Source organism: Heptranchias perlo, chromosome 22 (assembly GCF_035084215.1).
Source record: "Heptranchias perlo isolate sHepPer1 chromosome 22, sHepPer1.hap1, whole genome shotgun sequence".
Classification (NCBI taxonomy): domain Eukaryota; kingdom Metazoa; phylum Chordata; class Chondrichthyes; order Hexanchiformes; family Hexanchidae; genus Heptranchias; species Heptranchias perlo.
The window spans coordinates 13,027,024-13,052,498 of record NC_090346.1 but is presented as its reverse complement, the minus strand read 5'-3'; the positions used below and the strand labels follow the sequence as shown (position 1 = coordinate 13,052,498).

Genomic DNA, 25,475 nt, shown 5'->3' with positions numbered 1-25,475 from the left:
ATTTCTCCTCAGCTCCCCTCTAATCCTTCTACCAATTACTTTAAATCCTTGCCCCCTGGTCACTGACCCCTCTGCTAAGGGAAATAGGTCCCCCCTATCCATTCTATCTAGTCCTGTCATAATTTTATATACCTCAATTAAATCTCCCCTCAGCCTCTTTTGTTCCAAAGAAAAACAACCCCAGCCTATCCAATCTTTTCTCATAGCTAAAATTCTCCAGCCCTGGCAACATCCTCGTAAATCTCCTCTGTACCCTCTCTAGTGCAATCACATCGTTCCTGTAATGTGACCAGAACTGTATGCAGACTCGAACTGTATGCAGACTCGAACTGTATGCAGACTCAAGCTGTGGCCTAACCATTGTTTTATACAGTTCTATATTCTATGCCTCGGCTAATAAAGGAAATATGCTACCAAAGAAAAATTGACAATTTTTTAAAAGGCAAATTTAATAATGAATCTATCTTGTATCCTGAATCATACGTTCTAGGATGCAGTTCTCAGATATCTAGCCGATCCCCAAGGAAATCTGCAAGCTCATCTGATGTCTACCAGGACATACTATGCTGGGGCCGAATGGCCTATTCCTACTATGAGGGGCCGAATAGCCTACTCCTGCTCTTAATTCGTATGTTTGTATGTCCAAGCACAACGTATTTAGAATTTTGATTTTTTTTTTCTGTATCTGTTAAGTTACTAGTGCGTGACTCCTATTGTGGAATGCTAATCAAAATGTTTTCTGCAAAGATGGCGCTATTTTCTTTTGGGTAGGTGGCAGTGACTTTTGACAGTAGGACAGGGGTCCCTCACGAGTGTGTCAACATTTGCACGGGGTCCCCAGGAGTGTTTCATTATTTGCACGGGGTCAGAAGTGTGTCAACATTTGTACGGGGTCCCTCGGAGTATGCCAGTACTCGCATGGGATTCCCAGGAGTCCCACTCCAGAGGCTTGAGCACATAATCTAGGCCGGCATTCCAGTGCAGCACTGAGGGAGGTCCCGTCTTTTGGATGAGACATTTAACCGAGACCCCATCTGCCCTCTCAGGTGGAAGTAAAAGATCCCATGGCCACTATTTCAAAGAAGATCAGAGTTCTCCCTGATGTCCTGGCCAATATTTATCCCTCCCCCAACATCACTAAAACACATTACCTGATCATTATCACATTGCTGTTGTGGGATCTTGCTGTGCACAAATTGGCTGCCACATTTCCTACATTACAACAGTGACTATGCTTCAGAAAGTACTTCATTGGTTGTAAAGCGCTTTGGGACGTCCTGAGGTCATAAAAGGCGCTATATAAATACAAGTTCTTTCTTAACTTTTGTCCAATGCCTTTTGGATGTCAAGGTACCACATGCCCTTAGGGTTTTCCATTATCCACTCGGAATGCCATTTTCTCAAAATAGTCAAGGAGGTGAATCAAACTGGTTCTGAATCTTTGGTGGCCGCTGTTTGCTGGGTTATCTTCATCCGAGTAATGATGGAGAGTTGTGAATAATAAACCTGCTCAACTGAAGAACAAGAATCTTGAAACACCTATTTGAGTCAAGGTTGTTCCTGCTGCCTGGGATGGGCGGGGCCCATGGGGGGAGTCACTCTGGCCCCCTGCCTCTCTTCCACGGCATTGTCCGTACCCAGGTGGTCCTGGAGGGAGGAGCACGCAGCGTCCACTGGTACGCTTCAGGCGTTCCGTGACCGGTGGGTACCACAAGGTATAGGTTGCATACTGGGTGCTCACAATAACATTATCATTTCATTATTGATTACATTATTGTTTGTTTATTGTACTTGTGCCAACAACGGCACTTGCTTTAATATGTTTTGTTTCCATCCAGTGATATTGGGGCAACTCAATGGGACCTCAATTATGTGAAGAGATTGGAGACGCTGGGGTTGTTCTCCTGAGAGCAGAGAAGGTTAAGGGGAGATTTGATAGAGATGTTCAAAATCATGAACGGTTTTGACAGAGTAAATAAGGAGAAACTGTTTCCTGTGGCAGACGGGTTGGTAACCAGAGAACACAGATTTAAGGTGATTGGCAAAAGAACCAGAGGTGACATGAGGAAACATTTTTTTAAGCAGCAAGTTGTTATGATCTGGAATGCACTGCCTGAAAGGGCTGTGGAAGCAGACTCAATAGTAACTTTCATGTCACGCTACACGTTACCCCACCAGCGAACAAATGTTATCTGTTTTTAATATAATGGGTCATTTGCTGGCTTTCTCTGCCTTCCGGATGTTTCTGCCTCTCTCTGTTTTTTTTCCTGTTTGTTTTTTTGTTGAATGTGTATTCGGGGGTTCTGCAGGTGACACCTCTCTGTCTGAACACGGTGATTGCCTTGGCAACGGGCAGTTGCAGGGGCATTCTGTAAACACCATGTATTGTTCTATATGTATAAATGCGTAGGCTTCGAGGAGCTCCTGAACATTTACCTGAGGAAGGAGGAAGCCTCCGAAAGCTTGTGAATTTAAAATAAAATTGCTGGACTAAAACTTGGTGTTGTAAAATTGTTTACAACTTTCAAAAGGTAATTGGATAAACACTTGAAGGGAAAAAGTTTGCAGGGCTATGGGGAAAGAGCAGGGGAGTGGGACTAATTGGATAGCTCTTTCAAAGGGCCGGCACAGGCACGATGGGCTGAATGGCCTCCTCTTGTGCTGTACTATACTATGATTCTATGATACCCCCACAGATGCACTGAAAAAAAAGGCACCTGCTGCCTGTAACCAAAAGGGGTGGGTGCAGAAGAGCTGATGTCAGCAGAGCATGCGCATTGATGACCTAATCCTTCCTAGCGTCCCACCTGGATCAGCGGGAGCGCATGCGCATAGTGCCCTATTTGGATGTTTGGCAATGGTTCAGGTGAGTCGGACTCGCCAGCATGGCGCACCTGAGATCGCACTTTCATTAACGAAAGTGGGAGAAAGGAAACTCGAAATTACTTATCCATGTGAAAAATTTTCTTTAAAATAAAAATGTTTTATTTGTAAAATAACTTAAATAAAATTTACCTGAAGTATCTTGAGTGAGTTTACCTGGGGACTCGGTGCTCACCTGTCACCTGAGCGACCGTACAGCTATAAACCGGGACTAGGAAGCCGAAGCCGCCGCCTTTATTATCATCCCCGGGATGTTATGGGCCTCCCAGTTTAAACCTGACAGGAATTGACACCAGCACCTTCCTTCCTCACAGATTGAACCTGGACTGAGAGTGGATTTAAACGGCTGGAAGGTTGGTCGGTTCCCAGCATTTCTTTCTTGTTTTGTTTGTTGTAACTTTTATTCCCACCTTTCAAATGCACGAACCCAACAAAAGAGCGCAGCGACTCCACTATTGCAGCATTGATTTTATATGAAAAATACCAGAGCTGATTGCATAGATGAACACCTTCCCTTTCCTTTTTAATTGAGAATTGTCAGATCCCTGGGCACTGGAACTAATCCGCTACAGTAAGAATGTAATGCTTGGTGATTCAGGTAAAGTGAAGCTGTTCTTGGCTGCAATACAGACAGACAGGCAAAATCCAGTGCTCTGCGTTTCCTGTTTGTCTGCAATGCTTTTATTCCCTCTCTTCCACCTTCCTGCCTCTGTAGTGAAGCCTAACTAATCTTAAGAACAGTACTGTAAGGTATTTATAAACAATTGTAAACAATTTTACAACACCAAGTTATAGTCCAGCAATTTTATTTTAAATTCACAAGCTTTTGGAGGCTACCTCCTTCCTCAGGTGAACGATGTTCACCTGAGGAAGGAGGTAGCCTCCGAAAGCTTGTGAATTTAAAATAAAATTGCTGGACTATAACTTCATATTTATAAACAGACAGCTCTCTAATACAGGCTGAACTCTATTAATCATCACTAAATAGATTATCTGGTCATTAACACATTGCTGTTTGTGGGATCTTGCTGTGTGCAAATTGGCTGCCGTGTTTCCTACAGTGCAACTTTCTTTAATTTACTTTAGGAACTAACAGTGACTAGGGAAGGTAGTTCTTTGTAACAACTATAACAGTGCAACTGGATAGGAAATTGCACTGTGGTACCAGCTAATGTTTCCTTGCTTGTACATTACCTTCAAAATAATCTAATTGTATTTGGTTGAGTACCCTGTTGCATTTTGTAGCCTTTCTTGAGGACTGATTAGATGCATTTAAACTGTCATAAATTCTTAGTTCTAGAGCACAGGAGAAAGACCTGGAGACCCATTCAGCAGTGACATTATTTTATGTGAGAAATTAATTGCCCTGTTTTTCTGTTGGGAAGGGGGAGAATCGCAATCAAGCTTGTTAAGTTTTCTTTCTTTGGTTTACTGGTAGCGCTGTTGCCTCTGAGTCAGAAAGCCGTGAGTTCAAGCCCCAATCCAGAGTGCGTTATGGAGGCTGACACTTCCAGTGCAGTACTGAGAGAGTGCTGCACTGTCGGAGGTGTCATTCTTTCAGATGAGACATTAAACTGAGGCCCCATCTGCCCTCTCGGGTGGATGTAAAAGATCCCACGGCCACTATTCGAAGAAGAGCAGGGAAGTTTTCCCCGGTGTCCTGGCCAATATTTATCCTTCAACCAACATCACTAAAACAGATGATCTGGTTGTTATCACATTGCTGTTTGTGGGATCTTGCTGTGTGCAAATTGGTTGCTGCATTTCCCTTTATTACAACAGTGACTACACCTCAAAAAGTGCTTCAGTGGCTCCAAAGTGATTTAGGACATCCTGAGGCTATGAAAGTTGTGGTATAAATGCAAGTTCGTTCTTCTTTCTTTGAAACATTGCGGAGAGAAATTGGTGGTGCTGGATCTCCTTTTGCCTCTGGAACCCATTTCTGACCAAGCCCAGATTAGTGGAAAGTTCATTCTCCTCCTGCAAGAGGTACTAGTCAAAAAGGTTTTGCTTAGATCCAGTTTGTGCTGACAGCACAAAATCTCGCACAATGCTGCAGTTTTCCAATCTGGCTCTCGCCAGCCATAAGGGCAGTTGGGGTGGGAGAGTAGGAATATTACATTCATGCAGGACTGTTCTTCTGAGGCACATCCTTTGGGCAAAGTATAAGAAAATTTTACTCAGCACCCAGCCATGCTGCCTTATGTCCACAGAGTGCATTTAGTGCCATAAAATGTTAAACTGTTCCATTCTCCAGCAATGAGATTCCTCCCCCCCACCCCCCCCCCCCCGCCAAACAAAAAAACTCACCCCTAAAATAAAAAATAATGTTATGGGAGTCTATGCTTATCCGTTCATACTGAAGGTGCAAAGCAATTCTTTGGCTCTGGGGGGGATAAAAAAGACTTTCACTTCCATAGTGCCTTTCACGACCTCAGAATGTCCCAAAACGCTTTACAGCCAATGAAATATTTTTTGAAGTGTAGTCACTGTTGTAATATAGGAAATGTGGCAGCCAATTTGCACACAGCAAGATCCCACAAACAGCAATGTGATAATGACCAGATAATCTGTTTTAGTGATGTTGGTTGAGGGATAAATATTGGCCAGGACACCGGGGAGAACTTCCCTGCTCTTCTTCAAATAGTGCCGTGGGATCTTTTACATTCACCTAAGGGGGCAGGCGGAGCCTCGGTTTAATGCCTCATCCGAAAGACTGCACCTCCGACACTCCCTTAGTATTGCACTGAAGTGTCAGCCTAGATTATGCATTCAAGAACTTGAACCCACAGCCTTCTGACTCCACTGAGACACAGCTGATATGATATTTCCATATTAACTGACTCCATTTCCTGATATGTAACTGGGTTATTGCTCAAGATTTTGTAGCGATTGCATCAATTACCAGTCCTCCAGCATGATTGTCTTTACATGTTAATACCTGAACTGAACAAACGTGCCTGGTTTATGGCCAAATCTTGGAAAATATTTAAGCAATTTAAATGTTGCATTTTCATCTTGTGGTTCATGAAATGTTTATAAGCCATTTGCTTCTCTTGCAATGTTTCTGAGTTCATGTGTATCTTGAAGTGGAAAAGCAAACACGTATTGTGCATGATTTGAACTTCAGGTCAAGTCATTGGAATCATGGGAAGCCATGCTACGTTCAGTGTCCTGCCCCTGCACATCCCAATCAAAAATAGGCGAAACCTACTGGCACAAATTCACCAGTCTGTATTATATGGAGTAACCACATGGAGTGCATTTTGAAGGTAAATTCATCAAGGGGTTCTAATGACCCAATGAACGCTTTAAGCTTACTGTGGCTTAAGATATCATTTGAACCTTTTGAGCTGTGTTATTGTGCCAACTTGGCTCAGTGATAGCACTCTCCCCTCTGAGTCAGAGGTCATGGGTTCAAGCTCCATTGCAGGACTTGAGCACATCAATCGGGCTGACAATTCAGTGCAGTACTGAGGGAGTGCTGTCTTTTGGAGGAGACATTAAACTGGTTCTCTGTCTGCATGTTCAGATGGAAATAAAAGATTATGCATTTTGAAGAAGAGCAGGGTTGTTCTACCAATGTCCTGGCCAATATTTATCCCTCAACTAACACCTGGTTATTCATCTCCTTGCTGTGCCCACTGATGGTACAACTTGGGCACTGCAATTTGAGGACATTGATGGTCGGGATGCCCCGAGTTTTTTTTCAAAGTGGAAAATAAAAATTAAAAATTTGCTTGTGCTTTGTGAGGTAAATTCCAAAAATAAGTTTTTATAGTACCTATTAAAATTCTACACTGAATACCAGTTGTCTGGAAGTAATCACCTCCATCAACTTGAGCTCATCTAGAATTCTACTGCCTGTATCCTAATTCACACCAACTCCTGTTCATCCATCACCCTGTGCTCACTGACCTACATTGGCTCCCAGTCTGGCAGCCCCTCTTTTTTTCAAAAAAAATTTCATCCTTGTTTTCAAATCCCTCCATGGCCTCATCCCCTCCCTATCTCTGTAACCTCATACAACCCCCCATGATCTCTGTGCTCCTCCAATTCTGGCTTCTTGCACATCCCGATATTCATCGCTTCACCATTGGCGACCATGCCTTCAGCTTCCTAGGCCCTAAGCTCTGAAATTCCTTCCATAACCTCTCTTCCTCTGTCTCCTCCTTTCAGATGCTGCTTAAAACCTACCTCTTTGACCACGCTTTTAATATCTGTCCTAATATCTCCTTATGTGGCTCGGTGTCAAATTTTATTTGGTGATCGCTCCTGTGAAGCAACTGGGGACGTTTTACTATGTTAAAGGAGCTATATAAATGCAAGTTGTTGTAATGTACCTGATGAAAGGGGGTTTTAGATGTTCACTACAGGACTGATATTTTATTTTCTCCTTTGCACACAGATGAACACCAGTGAAAGCCTGTTACTTACAGGAGTGACTTCTGATGAAATACTCACAAAATTTGTTGATTTGGCTGTAGCAAATGCAAGCATATCCAGAACAGTGAACATCTCCCAGGAGATGTCTGTCAGAAACTCGAGTATAGAGGAGCAGAGGATTTTCTTGGAGACTCCAGCAGCGCAGGCAATCTCTGGGATATTTGTTTGGGCAGCACTGATTGTGACCTTTCACCAGGTGAGATTGAGGTTGCTCTTACATAGAATTACATAGAAATTACAGCACAGAAACAGGCCATTCGGATCAACAGGCCCACGCCGGTGTTTATGCTGCACACGAGCCTCCTAGAATCATTAGAATGGTTATAGCACAGAAGGAGGCCATTCTGCCCGTCGAGCCTGTGTCGACTCTCTGCAAGAGCAATCCAGCTAGTCCCAGTCCCCCGCCCTTTCCTCATAGTCCTGCAAATTTTTTTCCTTCAAATACTTATCGAATTCCCTTTTGAAAGCCACAATTGAATCTGTTTCCACCACCCTTTCAGGCAGTGCATTGCAGATCATAACTACTTGCTGTGTTTAAAAAAAAAAAAAAGTTTTTCCTCATGTCACCTTTGGTTCTTTTGCCAATTACCTTAAATCTGTGTTCTCTGGTTCTCGACCCTTCTGCCAATGGGACCTGCTTCTCTCTATCTACTCTGTCTAGACCCTTCATGATTTTGAACACCTCTATCAAATCTCCTCTCAATCTTTTCTGCTGTAAGGAGAACAACCCCAGCTTCTTCAGTCTATCCACGTACCTGAAGTCCCTCATCCCTGGAAACATTTTAGTAAATCTTTTCTGCACCCACTCTAAGGCCTTCACATCCTTCCTAAATTGCGGTGCCCAGAACTGGACACAATACTCCAGTTGTGGCTGAACCTGTGTTTTATAAAGATTCATCATAACTTCCTTACTTTTGTACTCTAGCCCTCTATTTATAAAACCCAGGATCCCAAATGCTTTTTTAATTGCTTTCTCAACCTATGAAGAGAGACTGGGAAGATTGGGTTTGTTTTCCTTGGAGCAGAGGAGGCTGAGGGGGGACATGATTGAGGTGTACAAAATTATGAGGGGCATAGATAGGATGGATACTAAGGAGCTTTTTCCCTTCGTTGAGGGTTCTATAACAAGGGGGCATAGATTCAAGGTAAAAGGCGGGAGGTTTAGAGGGGATTTGAGAAAGAACTTTTTCACCCAGAGGGTGGTTGGAGTCTGGAACTCACTGCCTGAGAGGGTTGTGGAGGCAGGAACCCTCACAACATTCAAGAAGCATTTGGATGAGCACTTGAAATGCCATAGCATACAAGGCTACGGACCAAATGCTGGAATATGGGATTAGAGTAGACAGGGCTTGATGGCCGGCGCGGACACGATGGGCCGAAGGGCCTCTATCCGTGCTGTATAACTCTATGACTCTAACCTGCCCTGCCACCTTCAACGATTTGTGCTCGTATACCCCCAGGTCTCTCTGTTCCTGCACCCCCTTTAGAATTGTACCCTTTAGTTTATATTGCCTCTCCTCATTCTTCCTACCAAAATGTATCACTTCGTACTTCTCTGCGTTAAATTTCATCTGCCACGTGTCCGCCCATTCCACCAGCCTGTCAATATCCTCTTGAAGTCTATCACTGTCTTCCTCACTGTTCACTACACTTCCAAGTTTTATGCTCCCTACTTCATCAAACCTTATCAGCAAATCCTTCTATTCCTTTCTCCTTCACGTGTTTATCCAGCTTCCCCTTAAGTGCATTTATGTTATTCCTCTCAACTACTCCCATGTGGTAGCAAGTTCCACATTCTAACAACTCTCTGGGTAAAGGCGTTTCGCCTGAATTCCCTATTGGATTTATTAGTGACTATCTGATATTTATGGCCCCTAATTTTGGTCTCCTCCACAAGTGGAAATATATTTTCTACATCTACCCTATCAAACCCTTTCATAATCTCAAAGACCCCTATTAAGTCACCACTCAGCCTTCTCTTTTCTAGAGAAAAGAGCCCCAGCCTGTTCAGACTTTCCTAATGGGTATAACCTCTCAGTTCTAGTATTGTCCTTGTAAATCTTTTTTGCACCTTCTCCAATGCTTCCATATCCTTTCTTTTAATTTGGAGACCGGAGCTGTGCACAGTACTCCCAAGTTTATGTAAAAATTGAACGTTAATATTGAGCAATCTCGCTATCTCATCGATAAATCAGAATGGGTCCAAAGTGTCCATGAATCTCTCTCTTCATCTGCAGCAGGGCTGTTAATCATTAGCAGGGCACCAATGAGCACTTATCCACAAACTGGTTATAACCTGACAATCTGGTCAGAAGCCAAGTAATAAACTAGATAAAAGTAAAAGCAGAATGACCGATGTCACTTCTTACTGTAAATCTGGTTTACAAGCTTCCATCCTATATTTACAGTGTGGTTTAAAAAGGACAAGATCGAGATGAAGGGTCAAAGCCTATTAGTGCAGGGGAGAAACAAGGCTTCAGGGTGAATTAGTGATTAAATGATGGCATGCTTGGGTTTCAAATGCCTGAAGATTGTAAGAAGGAAGAATGGGTGGGGGTGGGGGGTGGAATAGCAAAGCTTTACAACACACCTTTTGCTTGCAGTACTATTTCCTCGAATGTTGTAACCTTGAATTCTGCCCCTAGTATCACTTGCTTAACCAAGGCTGTGGGCATAGTTTGGGTACAGCACTGCTGCTTGGCAATACTTTGTCCCAACATTTGACTTTGTGCTCTACTCTACTCTAATTACCCAAGTCTCAACTCCATAAAATTACCTCCACAATTCAGTGTTCATTAATGCTAATTGGTTGATTGTAGTTAGAGAGACTGAGGCTGGCTGGAATGCTTTGTTGCAACCACTGGGGAAGGATATGTCAACAGTATCTCCGGATTGTGTTCCCCTTCTCCTCCACTCCAAATCCTCAAATTACCTTTGTTGCCCCCCACTCCCAAATGCTGTACAGGTAATGCCTGTGCTGGGGTGAGGAATGCTGATATAAGAGTGCAGGGCTGTCCAAGTTTCTCATCTTCATGTGAGAGTGTATATCATGGAGCCTTAGAGGCCATATAGGAAGCTTAAATCCACGTTCCAATTGACTTGCAGAATACCTCGAGTTGCTGATAATAACAGATCTCGGTGTTCTGATTTAGGATTTATTCACCAATGAGGCAACAGTGCTGAGAACAGCCATTTTCAAACTTCTAGGCACTCAAAATTCAAAAGGGGACAGACCAACGGGTAAATGCAAATGGAACCCAGTTGCCTACTTCACGGGCTGTTTCTTGCTCTGGGCTTTAGTGTTCCGACTTTAATTGCACTCTGTTTGTGTTCCCAACCTGCCTGGCTTGTTACACGGCTAAGCCTAATCAGGCCTAACTTTTATGATATTGATTTTATTTTAATTATTACTTTCTCTAGTATTTAACTGTGGAACCCCTGTTGTTTCTCCCTCCTTGTTCTTTTTCCTTTCCAAAATCAAAAACGTTGCATTTGTAACTCTTTTCTTCCACCCTCCCACCCTACCTCCTCTTTGCCAAGTTTCTCCTATTTCCCCTGGCCCCCCCTTTCCTCTCTTGAAGGTGTTGATTTCTTGCTGCGTCACATGCCCTCTACTGCCTCGTCACGTGGAAGCGTGAAAAGTGAGTGTTGGCTGGCTATTCGCCTACAGAGGGCATTGCATGCAGGCCCTTTCCCAAAGCTCACGCACACAGCCCACAACCTCAGCGGAGGTTGAACAATGATCAGTGTTCCTGGTCTCTTTCCGCCGCCCCCACCTCACCTTAGCTTCAAGCTGCTGAGGCCAACGACAGCTCCCTGACCACTGCTCCACTTGAGATCAGTTAACTGAGCACAGACTGGGAATCAAACCTCGGACCAACCTGGTCTGGATCACTCAGCTTCTTATTTGACCAGTTGAGCCATCAAGGGCAAGCTGCCAAGTTCTTATTCTGCAATCACTTGGAATTGAACAAGGCATTATACTTTTTAAATGAATTAGTAATATCCACCTAAAGCCCCTTGCACAGTGACAATGAGGATGGGACCTCCTGCGGCTTCAAGGTTGTGCCTGTGTTTTTATTAAATCAGTGACTCATGAGGTTGTGCTTGCCGGGGACGTGAGCTGCATTGTTTGCCATGCCAACTCAGACTGCGTAATCTGTCGTTTGTGGAGGCAGGTGACGCCTGGTACAGGAAGGATGTGATTGCTCCATACCAAAGTGCCCTGAATCGGAGTCCGACTAGAAATGTCAGCTGTGGTGCATTGAATTAATGTTCGAAAAACACATTCGGCTGCATGTAGCTTCAAAAATTTGGCAAAACGTAGATGTACAGGACAAATTTGGCTTTATTTTGTCAGTGTTTTACACTTTGGTGCATTTTACATTTTGCTTACGCAGAATTTACAGGAGCTGGCACTGATGCAATGAATCTGTTGACATGGGTTTTAATCCTTTTTCAAGTATTTATCCAATTCCCTTTTGAAAGTTACTATTGAATCTGCTTCCATCTCCCTTTCAGGCAGTGCATTCCAGATTGTTACATCTCACTGCGTTAAAAAAAAAATTCCACCTCATCTCGCCTCTGGTTCTTTTGGCAATTATCTTAAATCCTATTTTGAAGCGGATCAGGGAGTTCTCCTGGTGTCTTGGCCAACATTCTTCCCTGAGCCAACGTCACCAAAAAAAAACAGATTAACCGGTCACCTTTTATTTACTATTTTGTGGGATCTTGCTGTGTGGAAAGTAACTGCTGAATTTGCTTACATAACAACCGTGACTTCATCCAAAAGTAATTCCTTGGCCTTGGGATGTTCATCTGTGCTAAAGTGATGCAAGTTGTTACTGGGTGTTTGGGTGAGCATTGAATCTGACACAGCTATGGTGCCGCACCCCATGGCCGGATAGGCTGCTATATTTGCAGTCTTAAGTGAAGAAAGGCTATTTCGGACAAGATGCTGATGGGTGGCCTTCAGAAATGAGGGGAGAAAATAAACCTTGCCCATTGGTGATTTGAGAAACACCAATGTTTCTGTGCTGTGTCAAAAATAACTGTATCACGAGCAGCGGAAAGGTTTATTACTGTGTGCGGTTAACTAAATTGTGTAGGTTATCAACGTACCATTCAGATTAGAATCATTTTTATTTAAAATATGGAATGTATGATCTTTTCACTTCCATCATCTCTTTAATTCCCCTCAAAAGATTTACCAGCATCTCCGATCCTACAGCATGCCTAATGAGCAGCGCTATATTCTCCGAATCCTTTTCATCGTTCCCATCTACTCCTTTGACTCTTGGCTCAGCCTGCTCTTCATCAGCAATGATCAGTACTATGTTTACTTCGACTCTGTGAGGGATTGTTATGAAGGTGAGTAACCTTTGTGATACCGGAAATTTGTTTTATTGATATGTTGAATGTTAACCCGTTGAGAAGGAAGCATCGTAATAATACAATAAAAGCCTCATCGACATTAATCTCTGTCCAGGCTTTCGGAGCATCTCTCCCACTCTCTCTAACTGTTCTCTGGATGTGGCTGATGCTGTCAGGCCTGCTCCACTTAATTGTCCAATGCTAGTTGATGCAGGGTTTCCAACTCTCCAGGATTGTCCTGGAGTCTCCGGGAATTAAAGATTAATCTCCTGGACCCTGCTGCAAGCAAACCCGGGAGAAAAAAATAAACATTGTGTTCATTTTCATTTTTGTTTTGATCATTTTCATTTATTTATAAAAATATTGGAGATAGAGGGGAAAAAAGGTTGTTTGACTGTCAGTCAAAATCATCCAATGGGGTAATGAAGAGACTGTTCGCTTTCCAATGGGCGTGGGCTGTGAGGATTGACGTGTCAGGTGACCAATGGCTGGAATGTGGGGGCGGGGCGATTAGAGTTGGGAAGTCATGTGATGAAATCTCCAGGAATCCGTCCAACCAGAGTTGGCAACTCTAAGTTGATGTGACAACTGAGCAGCATTCTAGGCCATTTCAGAGGGCACTAAGAATCAACCACATATTGTGAACTAGTCAGTTGAAGGATATTGATGAAGCAGTTGGGTTTTTACAGCAATCTGATGACTTTTGTGGTCATTTTTTCTGGTGCCAGCCCACAAATGACCAGCTTTATTCCGTTTTGAAGCTTGCCATGTTGGGATTTCAATTCATGGGCTCTTGGGTTCTGCTGAGGGTGTTTGAGCAGTTAGGGACTAAATTAAAAAGCAGAAGCACAAAGCTGGTAATCTCTGGATTATTACCTGAACCACGAGCAAATTGGCACAGGGTAAATCAGATCAGAGAGATGAATGCGTGGCTCAAGGATTGGTGTGGGAGAAGTGGGTTTCGGGGCACTGGCACCAATACTGGGGAAAGAGGGAGCTGTTCTGTTGGGACGGGCTTCACCCGAACTATGCTGGGACCAGTGTTCTGGCGAACCGAATAACTAGGGCTGTAAAGAAGGCTTTAAACTAAATAGAGGCGGGGAGGGTTCAGTTAGGGCGAAGTTTAGATTGTAAAGAGAAAAGTCAAGGAAGTAGTACAGGAAAGTGATGGGGGTAATGATAAACAGAGTGTGTCAGGAAGGGACAGAGTGTACAAACATAAGAGTGCGCTAGCAAATGGGGCCGGGGTAGGAAAGAATGGTAAAAAGACAAAATTAAAGGTTCTTTATCTGAATGCGTACAGCATTCATAATAAGATAGATGAATTGACGGCACAAATAGAAACAAATGGGTACGATCTCGTGGTCATTACAGAGATGTGGTTGCAAGGTGACCAAGGTTGGGAGCTAAATATTCAGGGTTATTTAAAATTTTGGAAGGATAGGAAAAAAGGAAAAGGTGGTGGGTAGTTGTGTTAATAAAGGATGAAATTGGTATAATAGTGAGAAATGATCTTGGCTCAGATGATCAAGATGTCGAATCAATTTGGGCAGAGGTAAGAAATAACAAGGGAAAGAAATCACTGGTGGGTTAGGTGCCCCTTAACAGTAGCTACACTGTAGGGCAAAATATAAATCAGGAAATTAGGGGTGCTTGTAAAAAAAGGTAATGCAATAATCATGGGCGATTTTAACTTTCACATAGATTGGACAAATCAAATTGGGAAAAAATAGTCCCGAGGAGGAGTTCATAGAGTGTATTAGGGATTGTTTCTTAGACCAATACATCGGGGAACCAACCAGGGAACATGCCATTTTGGATCTGGTAATGGGTAACGAAACAGGATTAATTAATGATCTCAATGTAAAGGATCCCTTGGGAAGCAATGATCATAACATGAACAGTTTAAGAGCAAGGATCTTGGGTCTGAAACTACTATATTAAACTCAAATAAGGGCAATTACAGAGGAATGAGGGTGGAATTGGCTAAAGTGGACTGGGTGAACAGATTAGATGGTATGATGGTGGATAAGCAGTGGCAAACATTTAAAAAGATATTTTATGACTCTCAACAAAAATATATCCCTGTGAGGAGGAAAGACTCCATAAAAAGGGTGAGCCAACCTTGGCTAAGGAAGTCAAGGATGGTATCAGGTTAAAAGAAAAAGCATACAATGTGGCAAAGATTACTGGTAAGCTTGAAGATTGGGAAAACTTTAAAAACCTGCAAAGGATAGCTAAAAGAATAATAAAGAGGGAGAAAATAAATTGAGAGTAAACTAGCAAGAAATATAAAAACTGACAGTAAAAGCTTCTACAAGTATATAAAAAGGAGGGTAGCTAAAGTAAACATTGGTCCCTTAGAGGATGAGACTGGGGAAATAATAATGGAAAACAAGGAAATGGCAGAGGAATTGAACAGATATTTTGTATCTGTCTTCACAGTAGAAGACACTAATAACATACCAATAATAGTAGAAAATCAAGAGGCAAAGGGGGGAGAGGAACTAAAAACAATCACTATCATTAGAGGAAAAAGTACTAGGTCAACTAATGGGTCTAAAGGCCGACAAGTCTTCTGGACATGATGGCTTGCATCCGAGGGTCTCAAAGGAAGTGGCTACAGAGATAGTGGATGCATTGGTTGTAATCTTTCAGAATTCACTAGATTCTGGAAAGGTCCCAGCGGATTGGAAAACCGTGAACGTAACACCCCTATTCAAGAAGGGAATGAGACAGAAAGCAGGTAATTCTAGACCAGTTAGCCTAACATCTGTCATTGGGAAAATGCTAGAATCCATTATTAAGGAAGTAGTAGCAGGACATTCGGAGACTCGTAATACAATCAAGGAGAGTCAACATGGTTTTATGAAGGGGAAATCGTGTCTGACAAATTTATTAGAGTTCTTTGAGGAAGTAACAGGCAGGGTGGATAAAGTGGAACCAATGGATGCAGTATATTTGGATTTCCAAAAGGCATTCGATAAGGTGCGACATAAAAGGTTACTGCACATGATAAGAGCTCATGGTGTTGGGGGTAATATACTGGCTTGGATAGAGGATTGGCTAACTAACAGAAAACAAAGAGTCAGGATAAAAGGGTCATTCTCAAAATGGCAATCTGTAACTAGTGGATTGCCGCAGGGATCAGTGCTGGGGCCTCAACTATTTACAATATATATCAATGACTTGGATGAAGGAACAGAGTGTCTTGTGGCCAAATTTGCTGATGATACAAAGATAGGTGGAAAGCAAATTGCGAGGAGGACACAAAGTACCTGCAAAGAGATATTGACAGGTTAAGCGAATGGGCAAAAATTTGGCAGATGGAATATAATGTGGGAAAATGTGAACTCATCCACTTTGGGAGGAAAAATAAAAAAGCAAAATATTATTTGAATGGAGAAATACTACAAAATGCTGCGGTACAGAGGGATCTGGGTATCCTCGTACATGAAACACAAAAGTCAACATACAGGTGCAGCAGGTAATCTGGAAGGCAAACAGAATATTGGCCTTTATTTCTAGGGGGATGGAATATAAAAGCAGGGAAGTCATGCTCCAACTGTACAGGGTGCTGGTGAGACCACACCTGGAGTACTGTGTACAGTTCTGGTGCCCTTGTTTAAGGAAGGACATACTTGCATTGGAGGCAGTTCAGAGAAGGTTCACTAGGTTGATTCCGGGTATGGAAGGTTGAGAGTTAGCACAGGAGAAACATCTTTGTTGCTTTGACAATTTGAGGAGAATCGTATCTTGTGTAATTACAGCTTGTACTGAGTATTTTTCATTTACCTGTTCAGTGTTAACTAAAGATGTTGGTTTATAGCCTGAGCTTCAGTTTAGAACATTCATCCACCTTCTGACGTTCGAGAGGTCACGTGGTGGCATGTGAGATAGAATTTTACAGCACAGAGGAAGGCCATTTGGCCCATCCTGCCTGTGCCGGCTCTTTAAAAGAACTATCTAATTAATCCCACTTCCCTGCTCTTTCCCCATAGCTCAGCAAATTTTTCCTTTTCTAGTATATGTTCAATTCCCTTCCAGGAAGGGAATACAGTTGCATGATTTCTCTCACCCCTAGGTGTCGCTACATTTAGATAGTGGGCAGCTGAAGGCACCCTCTGGCATGAGGTCTGCTTAGGGAGGGGGTTGCTTTTTTTTTATTCGTTCATGGGATGTGGGCGTCACTGGCAAGGCCAGCATTTATTGGCCATCCCTAATTGCCCTTGAGAAGGTGGTGGTGAGCCGCCTCCTTGAACCGCTGCAGTCCGTGTGGTGAAGGTTCTCCCACAGTGCTGTTAGGGAGGGAGTTCCAGGATTTTGACCCAGCGACTATGAAGGAACGGCGATATATTTCCACGTCGGGATGGTGTCTGACTTGGAGGGGAACGTGCAGGTGGTGTTGTTCCCATGTGCCTGCTGCCCTTGTCCTTCTAGGTGGTAGAGGTCGCGGGTTTGGGAGGTGCTGTTGAAGAATCCTTGGCGAGTTGCTGCAGTGCATCCTGTGGATGGTACACACTGCAGTCACAGTGCGCCAGTGGTGAAGGGAGTGAATGTTTAAGGTGGTGGATGGGGTGCCAATCAAGCGGGCTGCTTTGTCCTGGATGGTGTCGAGCTTGTTGAGTGTTGTTGGAGCTGCACTCATCCAGGCAAGTGGAGAGTATTCCATCACACTCCTGACTTGTGCCTTGTAGATGGTGGAAAGGCTTTTGGAGTCAGGAGGTGAGTCACTCACTGCAGAATACCCAGCCTCTGACCTGCTCTTGTAGCCACAGTATTTATATGGCTGGTCCAGCTAAGTTTCTGGTCAATGGTGACCCCCCCAGGATGTTGATGGTGGGGGATTCAGTGATGGTAATGCTAGGTTTGCTGAATCCAAAGAGAATATGTAGCATAAAAACCCCAAAACGTACTGGGCCGAATAGCCTTCCTCAACCATATACATCCTGTAATTTTTACGAAAAGAGCAAAATGTATGTTGAGGGGACAGGGACATGGAGGTGAAATTGAAAACATACTGTCAAAAAAAAATGTCTACATGTAACACATTCCAAATACACTGACTTTATTGCCGTCCCTGTGATATTTACAGCTCAAACAGGCATTCGGCCCAACTGGTCCATGCCAGTGTTTATGGTCCACAAGAGGCTCCTCCCACCCTTCTTCATCTAACCCTATCAGCATAACCTTATATTCCTTTCTCTCTCATGTGTTTATCTAGCTTCCCCTTAAATGCATCTAATATGGATAGAATGAACTGCACCTTACTAAATGAAACTAACCCAAGATATGATGTAACCCAAGGAAAATGAAGGACTAGAAAGTGCTCATTTACCCCATTGAAGCTCACCTGTCTGGTACCCCATGTCTCATCTTTCACTCAACTTCATTTTGAACCTCTGATATTTTTGTTTCCATTAACCTTCCTGGTAGATTATTCCAAACAGTCCTTCCTACTATCTGTTTTAAAATTTGCTTTTCACTAATTTACATTTATATCTTCTGCAATTTGTACGAATTTTAAAATTCGAATTGGCTCTGGGTTCAAGCTCTCTTTGATGGTTTCAATCTTGGTCAACACTCAAAAGCAAAGCTAACGCCTTAAGAGGATTACGTCACTTTTACACTAAGTATGTTGCCATTGTGCCACAGGCAGCTCTCCTCCCTGCCGCTGACACTGGCTCAACAGTAAACAAAGAATGAACTTCGTGTGACACAGTCAGAGACCGCAGGTTCAGATTCCTTAATTGTTTCCATTCTGTCATAATGTTGTTATCCTGGAAGAGCAGGTTTGTTTTCTGGGTGTGTTCTAAGTGTGCATAGGAGATGTGTATTCTTATCCATCTACACTTCAAAAGTATTTAATTGACTGTAAAGCACTTTGGGACATCCTGAGACTGTGAAAGGTGCTATAGAAATGCAAATCTTTTTTCCTTTCCCACAACGAAAAATCGGCAGGACTATGGGGAAAGAGCAGGGGAGTAGGACTAATTAGCTTTTTTAAAGAACCGGCACAGGCATGATGGGCCGAATGGCCTCCTTCTGTGCTCTAAGGTTCTATGATTCTGTACTCCGATGACCATAGGATTGCTAGTGATTACAGAATATGCTCAACACAGAATTTGGCTTGCCGCAAAGTATGTTCCTTGGATGGTTTTCTTTCTCAAAAGCTTTATTAGTCTGGTGCTACGTTAGTTGATCTTTACCAGGACAATACATAAGATCAGGAGTAGACCATTCAGCCCCTCATGCCTGTTCTGCCATTCAATTAGATCGTGGCTGATCTGTATCTTCACTCCATCTACCCCGCCTTTGATTCTGTAACCCTTAAAACCTTTGCCTAACAAAAATCTATCAATCTCAGTTTTGAAATTTTCAATTGACCCCCAGTCTCAACAGCTTTTTGGGTGAAGAGAGTTCCAGATTTACCTGGGCTATGGAGAGGCGGCTACGGTGCCTGCTCCTGTTTGATTTTTTTTTTATGTGGTAGTTTTCTTTCCTTATGTTCCTAATCCTGTCCTCATCACTGCTCATCGCCACCACTTAGTCCAAGGGCGGTGATGCCAATTGTAACACCCCAATTGCTCCCCCAACTGAGACTTGACTCAGCACAAACCAGGAATCGAACCTGGGACCTCATGGCCTGCATTGCCTATTATTACACTGGACAATATCTTTACTCACCAGGTCATCAAGGGATCTAACTGATGATTCTTTGATAACATACAACAATTTAGATGAATGAATGCGTGTCTTGGGTGTGAAAGTTCGGGTTGCTAATTTGATGTGTGCTGTGCTCACAGCTGGAAGGTTTACAGCTGGAATCCTAAGAGTTCAGTCCACATTCTGTTCTTTCAAGGGTAGTAGAAGAGTTCCACTAACGAGAGAGTGAAAAAAAAAAGTCTCTGTATATGAGCAGTGGCCACACCAGTGTGGCAGAGTGGCACTCCCAGCTTAGAAAAGGCCTTAGACGTGGTGAGGAGCAGCATTTCTAATGAGACCAATCTCCTGGGGCCCATCCTTTCCACCAGAGAGGGATGTCTCTACAGTGCTGTGTCGTCTAACCGTTCAATATAATTGGGTGCATAAATGCTTTATAAATTTTAATCACTGAATCAATTGGAACCTGCACAATCTGGGGTTTGCTTTCTGACATACGAGATTGGATGTCTTATGCTAGGTTTGTCTCTGAATTATTTATGAATGTGCACCTGTTGTGCTTTCCCACCTGTGGGATAATGCAGTTTGTGCAGTGTTGCCTGCTGTGCCATATGGTACAGCTGTAATTTGCAAGAGCAAAGTTTGGGTGTGTTATCTCAACCCCTAGGTGCATTACTGCCTTGTAACGTGCTGCAGCCCTTGGGGAGGCTTTGTATGCTACATGCACAAGTAATGATTTCATACAATTGATAGCTTTATTTGGAGTGGACAATGATGGATATCGGGCTCCCAGAATTAACGAAGTGTGATTTATCAAGCAACAATATTTTGCCAAATGACTTGACAATCAATGATTATCGGGTTTACTCTATTGACTGATTCAGGGGACTAGTACAGCTTCTGGATGATGACTAAACACAATTATTCCATAGGGCAGTATACTAACTTCCTTCCCTCCCCAGGGTAGTGATGTGTTGGAAGATTCCATATATAGCCATTCTGTGATTAGTAACTGCGATAAGGTTACATTTCTTCTAGGTGAAGAACTTTATATGGCATAGTCCAACTTGCCCCTCGTCCATCGAGGACAGTTGAGTTTGAACGACAATGGAGATTCTCTTGACTTGATAAGTTAGTTAAAATCTAAAAGCAGCCACGTAACATGTCCTGTGCAGCACGATACTAGCATCTAGGACAGATGCTGCTAATCACTCCCATGGCGACCACACACTGTTTTGCTGTTTACTGCAGCAGTGTTCATGTTATAAGGTCACTTTAGTCAGGGCTTAGTTGCCTAAATGCTAATCAACAGTGCAGATTAAAATAAAATGATTCTGAATAGCAGCTGGAGCAGATTATAGATTACTGAAGCAGTGATCTGTTTGTTTCCTTGGGGGGGAGGGGTAGGGAAGAGAGTTGGGAAGGTAGTTGAATCTCCTGTTCAATTTTTCTTGAAGTTGTGGGGTGAAGTATTAGTATTCCTAAGAGAGATGGCTCATCTACCTCTCATCCAACTGGTTGGAGCTTTTGTTCATCATTCACAATGCAACGAGAGGCCAATTGAGGTTTTTGATGGGGAAGGAAGGCCGGTGAGTGACATTACATTCCCCCCACCCCATGACCCAGGCCTGAGTTGGGATTGGTGAGCGTCTAACAGCAGCACCAACAACTTGCATTTGTAAAGTGCCTTTAATGTAGTAAAACCTCCCAAGGCGCTTCACAGGAGTGTTATCGGACAAAATTTGACACCGAGTCACATAAGGAGATATTGTGACCAAAAGCTTCGTCAAAGAAGTAGGATTTAAGGAGCATCTTAAAGGAGGTAGAGAGATGGAGATGGAGAGGTTTAGGGAGAGCATTCCAGAGCTTAGATCCTAGGCCGCCAATGGTGGGGCGAAGGAAATCGGATGCACTAGAATCATAGAAAATTTACAGCACAGAAGGAGGCCGTTCGGCCCATCATGACCGCGCTGGCTGAGAAACGAGCCACCCAGCCTAATCCCACTTTCCCACATTTGGTCCGTAGCCCTGCAGGTCACGGCTCTTCAGGTGCACATCCAGGTATTTTTTAAACGAGTTGAGGGTTTCTGCCTCTACCACCCTCTCGGGCAGTGAGTTCCAGACCCCCACCACCCTCTGGGTGAAAAAAAGAGACCAGAATTGGAGGAACACAGATCTTGGAGGGTTGTGGGGCTGGAGCAGGTTAGAGATAGGGAGGGGTGAGTCCATGGAGGGATTTGAACACAATGATGAGAATTTTAAATTCAAGGTGTTACTGGACCGAGAACCAGGGTGATGGGTGAACAGGACTTAGTGCAAGTTAGGGTATGGGCAGCAGAGTTTTGGATGAGCTCAAGTTTAAGCTAATATCCCACGATTTCCCTTGACCTGAGAGTCCCTGTGTACCTCTTTCTGCTGCACTAATATCTGCCCGTTACATGCTGCAGCTCACCACCACGTCCGAAGTAAGGGCTGTCCGTGGGATCTCTCCGCAGATCACTAGGAGGGAAAAGCGATGTTGTCCGATGCCTCCAGTTATTACTTTTTTTGCATTAATGGTCAAACATAATTGGAAACGTTAACGAGCTGGGTTCTGCTTTCCCACACCTGTCAGATTGGATTTCTAATGCTAGGTTTGTCTCTGCATAATGTATGAATATGTATCCGTTATGCTTTTTCTCGGCTGTCGAACAGCAAATAATCTGCAACGTATTGTTGGGCAGTAGAATTGTACAGCATAGGAGGAGGCCATTCGACCCATTGTGCCTGTGCTGGCTCTCTGAACGAGCTATCCGATTAGTCCCATTCCCCTGCTCTTTCCACATAGCCCTGCAAATTTTTCCTTTTCAAGTATTTATCCAATTCCCTTTTGAAAGTTACTATTGAATCTGCTTCCACCACCCTTTCAGGCAGTGAATTCCAGATCATAACAACTCGCTGAGTTTTTAAAAAATTCTCCTCATCTACCCCGTGGCTTTTTTTGCCAATTGTCTTAAATCTGTGTCCTCTGGTTACTGACCCTCCTGCCAGTGGAAACAGTTTCTCCCTATCTACTCTATCAAAATCCCTCATAATTTTGAACACCTCTATCAAATCTCCCCTTAACCTTCTCTGCTCTAAGGAGAACAACTCCAGCACATTGAGAGATGGAGATAATGTCATAAATTGAAAGAGCAAAGCTCAAGTGGGTTTATTATATCCACCCCAAAATGTGTTACTGCCTCATAATATTCACTAGTCCATGAGGTCTCTATACTGTATGCAAATATAATGATTTTGCACATTTTTTGGGTGAGTGCAGTGATGGATAACTGGTTGCTACGATTAAACGTACATGATGCGAGAACCAGTGATCATTTTATTGACGCAGAGACGTATTACAGCTTCTGTACAATTTTTTTAAAAATCAAAGCATATTATCATTTCTTTCCTTTTCTCCTCCCTCCAAGAATGTGAGATGACTTGGACTTTCCATGGCAATATTAGAACCATTCTGTGACCCGCAATAGCAAGTGTGAATCTGTAAGATTGTCTTCCCTCTCTTGTATCTCTCTCGCTCACTCTCTAGGAATTCACAACCTCTCTGGCTGACGGTGTGGTAAAACACAACTCATTCCTAATGATCAGGACTCCAGAGGCTGTAAGAGTTCATGGAAATAATGTGCAAGAATAATGTAAAAAGCTATAAGGAATCATCTGAAATGTTTAAAAAGTCATAGTTGTCTTCTGACCTAGAAATGGAGATTTATCAACCGATGCAAGATTTTTTTTTCAGCCAACTCTGCATTGCTAACCCTCAACTTGATTGCAATCAGGATTTTTCTTTTTGAAACTTCATCAAGTTGATCTTTATCTGCTACTACCACAGATGCTTTAGTCTTGTTCAAGCACCACAGGGAGATGGGGAAAATATACACAGATACAGGCCAAGGAGAGGAAAGAGCTTATACCTGCTTATCACAAGTGTGCTTTACTCTCCCTTGAGATAACTGGGTTTGAACGTTCTGTTCAGTTCATCACTTCCACTACTTACAGATGTTTTGAAAGTCGCATAACTTTTCTTGATTCAAAACATTCTGAATGCAATTGAGAAATGTTACAAGACGTTTTTATTTTGGGTACATCAGTGCCTGCCCTAGTCCTGGAAATCTTGCTGGGAAAGTTACTTTCTTAACGGACCCATTACAGTTTAATTACTTGTGTTTCCAAACCCAGCTCAGATTATTGGACTGTCTCAGCTGGCTATAAAGCTCTTGCACCAAATGAGCTCGGGATATTCCCAATCTAGTTCTCTGTAGGCATGGGCCCAGAGCGGACAACTACCTGTAATTTGACATGAGCTGTACTAGATTGTCAGTCTCACTGATAGGCCCTCCGGCTGGCTGGTGTTGGAACTGCAGCATTTGCTCAGCTACAGCTGGGGTTGAGTGTAATGTTGTTGATCCCTCTACTTGTCCCAACAACAACAACTTGCATTTATATAGCGCCTTTAACGTAGTAAAAGGTTTAGGGCGGGATTTCCAGAGCTTAGGGCCTAGGCAGCTGAAGGCATGGCCGCCAATGGTGGAGTGATGGAAATCAGGAATGTGCAAGAACGTTACATAACGGGCAGTTGTGCTTAATGTTGACATGGGTGCCTGCAATTTAAAAAAAAAATTATTCCATTCCCTTGTGCTGATGGGTGATAAGAGACATGCTAAGTGGAGGCAAGGAGCCTGCCTTATTATAGGGGAGAGTATTGGTCGTACGTAAACCCACTACACTCTTGTACACCTACTGACCTGGGAGCAGGTCTCCTGCCAGATGACAGGAATGGGCATGGTGTATGGCTGAGGCTTGAAGGAGGAGAGAACTACAGATGAAAGTAGTGAAAAGGACAATCGCTTTTAGAGTACTTGCACTGATCTGTGTGATCTTCCCGGCAGCCTTCGTGATTTACAACTTCCTCAGCCTGTGCTACGAGTACCTGGGTGGAGAAAGTGCAATAATGTCGGAAATCAGAGGGAAACCCATTAGGTGAGTTGTTTCTGTCTTTTACGCACATCTACCTACACATCGTGCACTAAGTCACAGACTTCGAAGAGAAAGGGGTTCACGTTTAAATTACAACAGAGTGCCGTTCTCCAAATGCCATTGATCTGAATTAACCTGTAACTGGACTTTCCAGTGCATTCTCCACAGAACAAAATGAAAGTAAAAGATCAAAACAAAAATGCATTTTTTTTAATTAAAACCACTAACGTTCTTCTGAAACAGCTGAGCCAACAATTCAGAGGAGAGGCTGAGCTGTTCATTGGGGGCTTTTTGCACAGTTTACTGCTCAGCTGCTGAAAGTGCCAATGAACTTCAACCAACAGGACTGGCCAATGGGTTGGAAACTACATCTGAAGGTGGGGTTTACAGGACAACTGAAGGGAAATGCACTGAGTTAATACAAATGGGTTTTGGTCAAGTATGATCTGAAAACTCTGTGATCACTAGAAGTGGATTCTACTGTGTAACTATTTCACTGTGTATTTTATATCCTCTTTCCCGTATAGTGTTCTAATCCAATCCCAACCCATTTGTATTTTCGAAATGACAGTGTTATTTGCACTCACAGCTACATAATTATGGATTTAGAATATTTTATTTGTCGATGTACTGCTCCCTCTATTTATTTCTGTTTCCATCTTGTCCCCAGATCAAGTTGTATGTACGGAACGTGCTGTCTGATGGGTATGACCTACTCCATTGGATTTTTACGGTTTTGTAAACAGGTGAGGTCACGAGAAGTCTGAACGTCAGGTTTGTGCATTTGATGCCGGTGACGTTTGGGTAGCAAATTCCATATTCACTTATGTTGTTTACTCAGCCAGGGCTTAACCCATTGAAGAGCAATGTGAAATAGCTCTAAAACTGTACTCCTAAACTGTGGAATAGTAAAAGGCCATTCGGTCCTTCGAGCTCAATCCTTCCACGGACCACACATAGTCTACCTCGTTGTTGTCCAATTAAAATCGTTGACTAGCCATGATGTAGCTATGACTCCCCATTTTAGCCACATGCACTAATTTTAGTAGAAAACGCCTTACACACAATACAGGTAAATGTACTTCAAGTGTATATTT

General features: G+C 43.1%; 1 protein-coding gene across 1 annotated transcript in view; it reads left to right on the top strand.

Moving 5' to 3' along the window:
* The first annotated feature begins 2,879 nt into the window (after positions 1–2,879).
* tmem184a (transmembrane protein 184a) overlaps positions 2,880–25,475 on the top strand; it is a 38,618-nt gene continuing 16,022 nt past the window's right edge. Inside the window, exons 1-5 of the mRNA XM_068002942.1 lie at positions 2,880–3,236; positions 7,292–7,525; positions 12,534–12,699; positions 24,291–24,381; positions 25,049–25,124. Of these exons, the coding sequence (XP_067859043.1) occupies positions 7,292–7,525; positions 12,534–12,699; positions 24,291–24,381; positions 25,049–25,124 (567 nt within the window). The 5' untranslated portion in view covers positions 2,880–3,236. The remainder of the gene's footprint in view (positions 3,237–7,291; positions 7,526–12,533; positions 12,700–24,290; positions 24,382–25,048; positions 25,125–25,475) is intronic.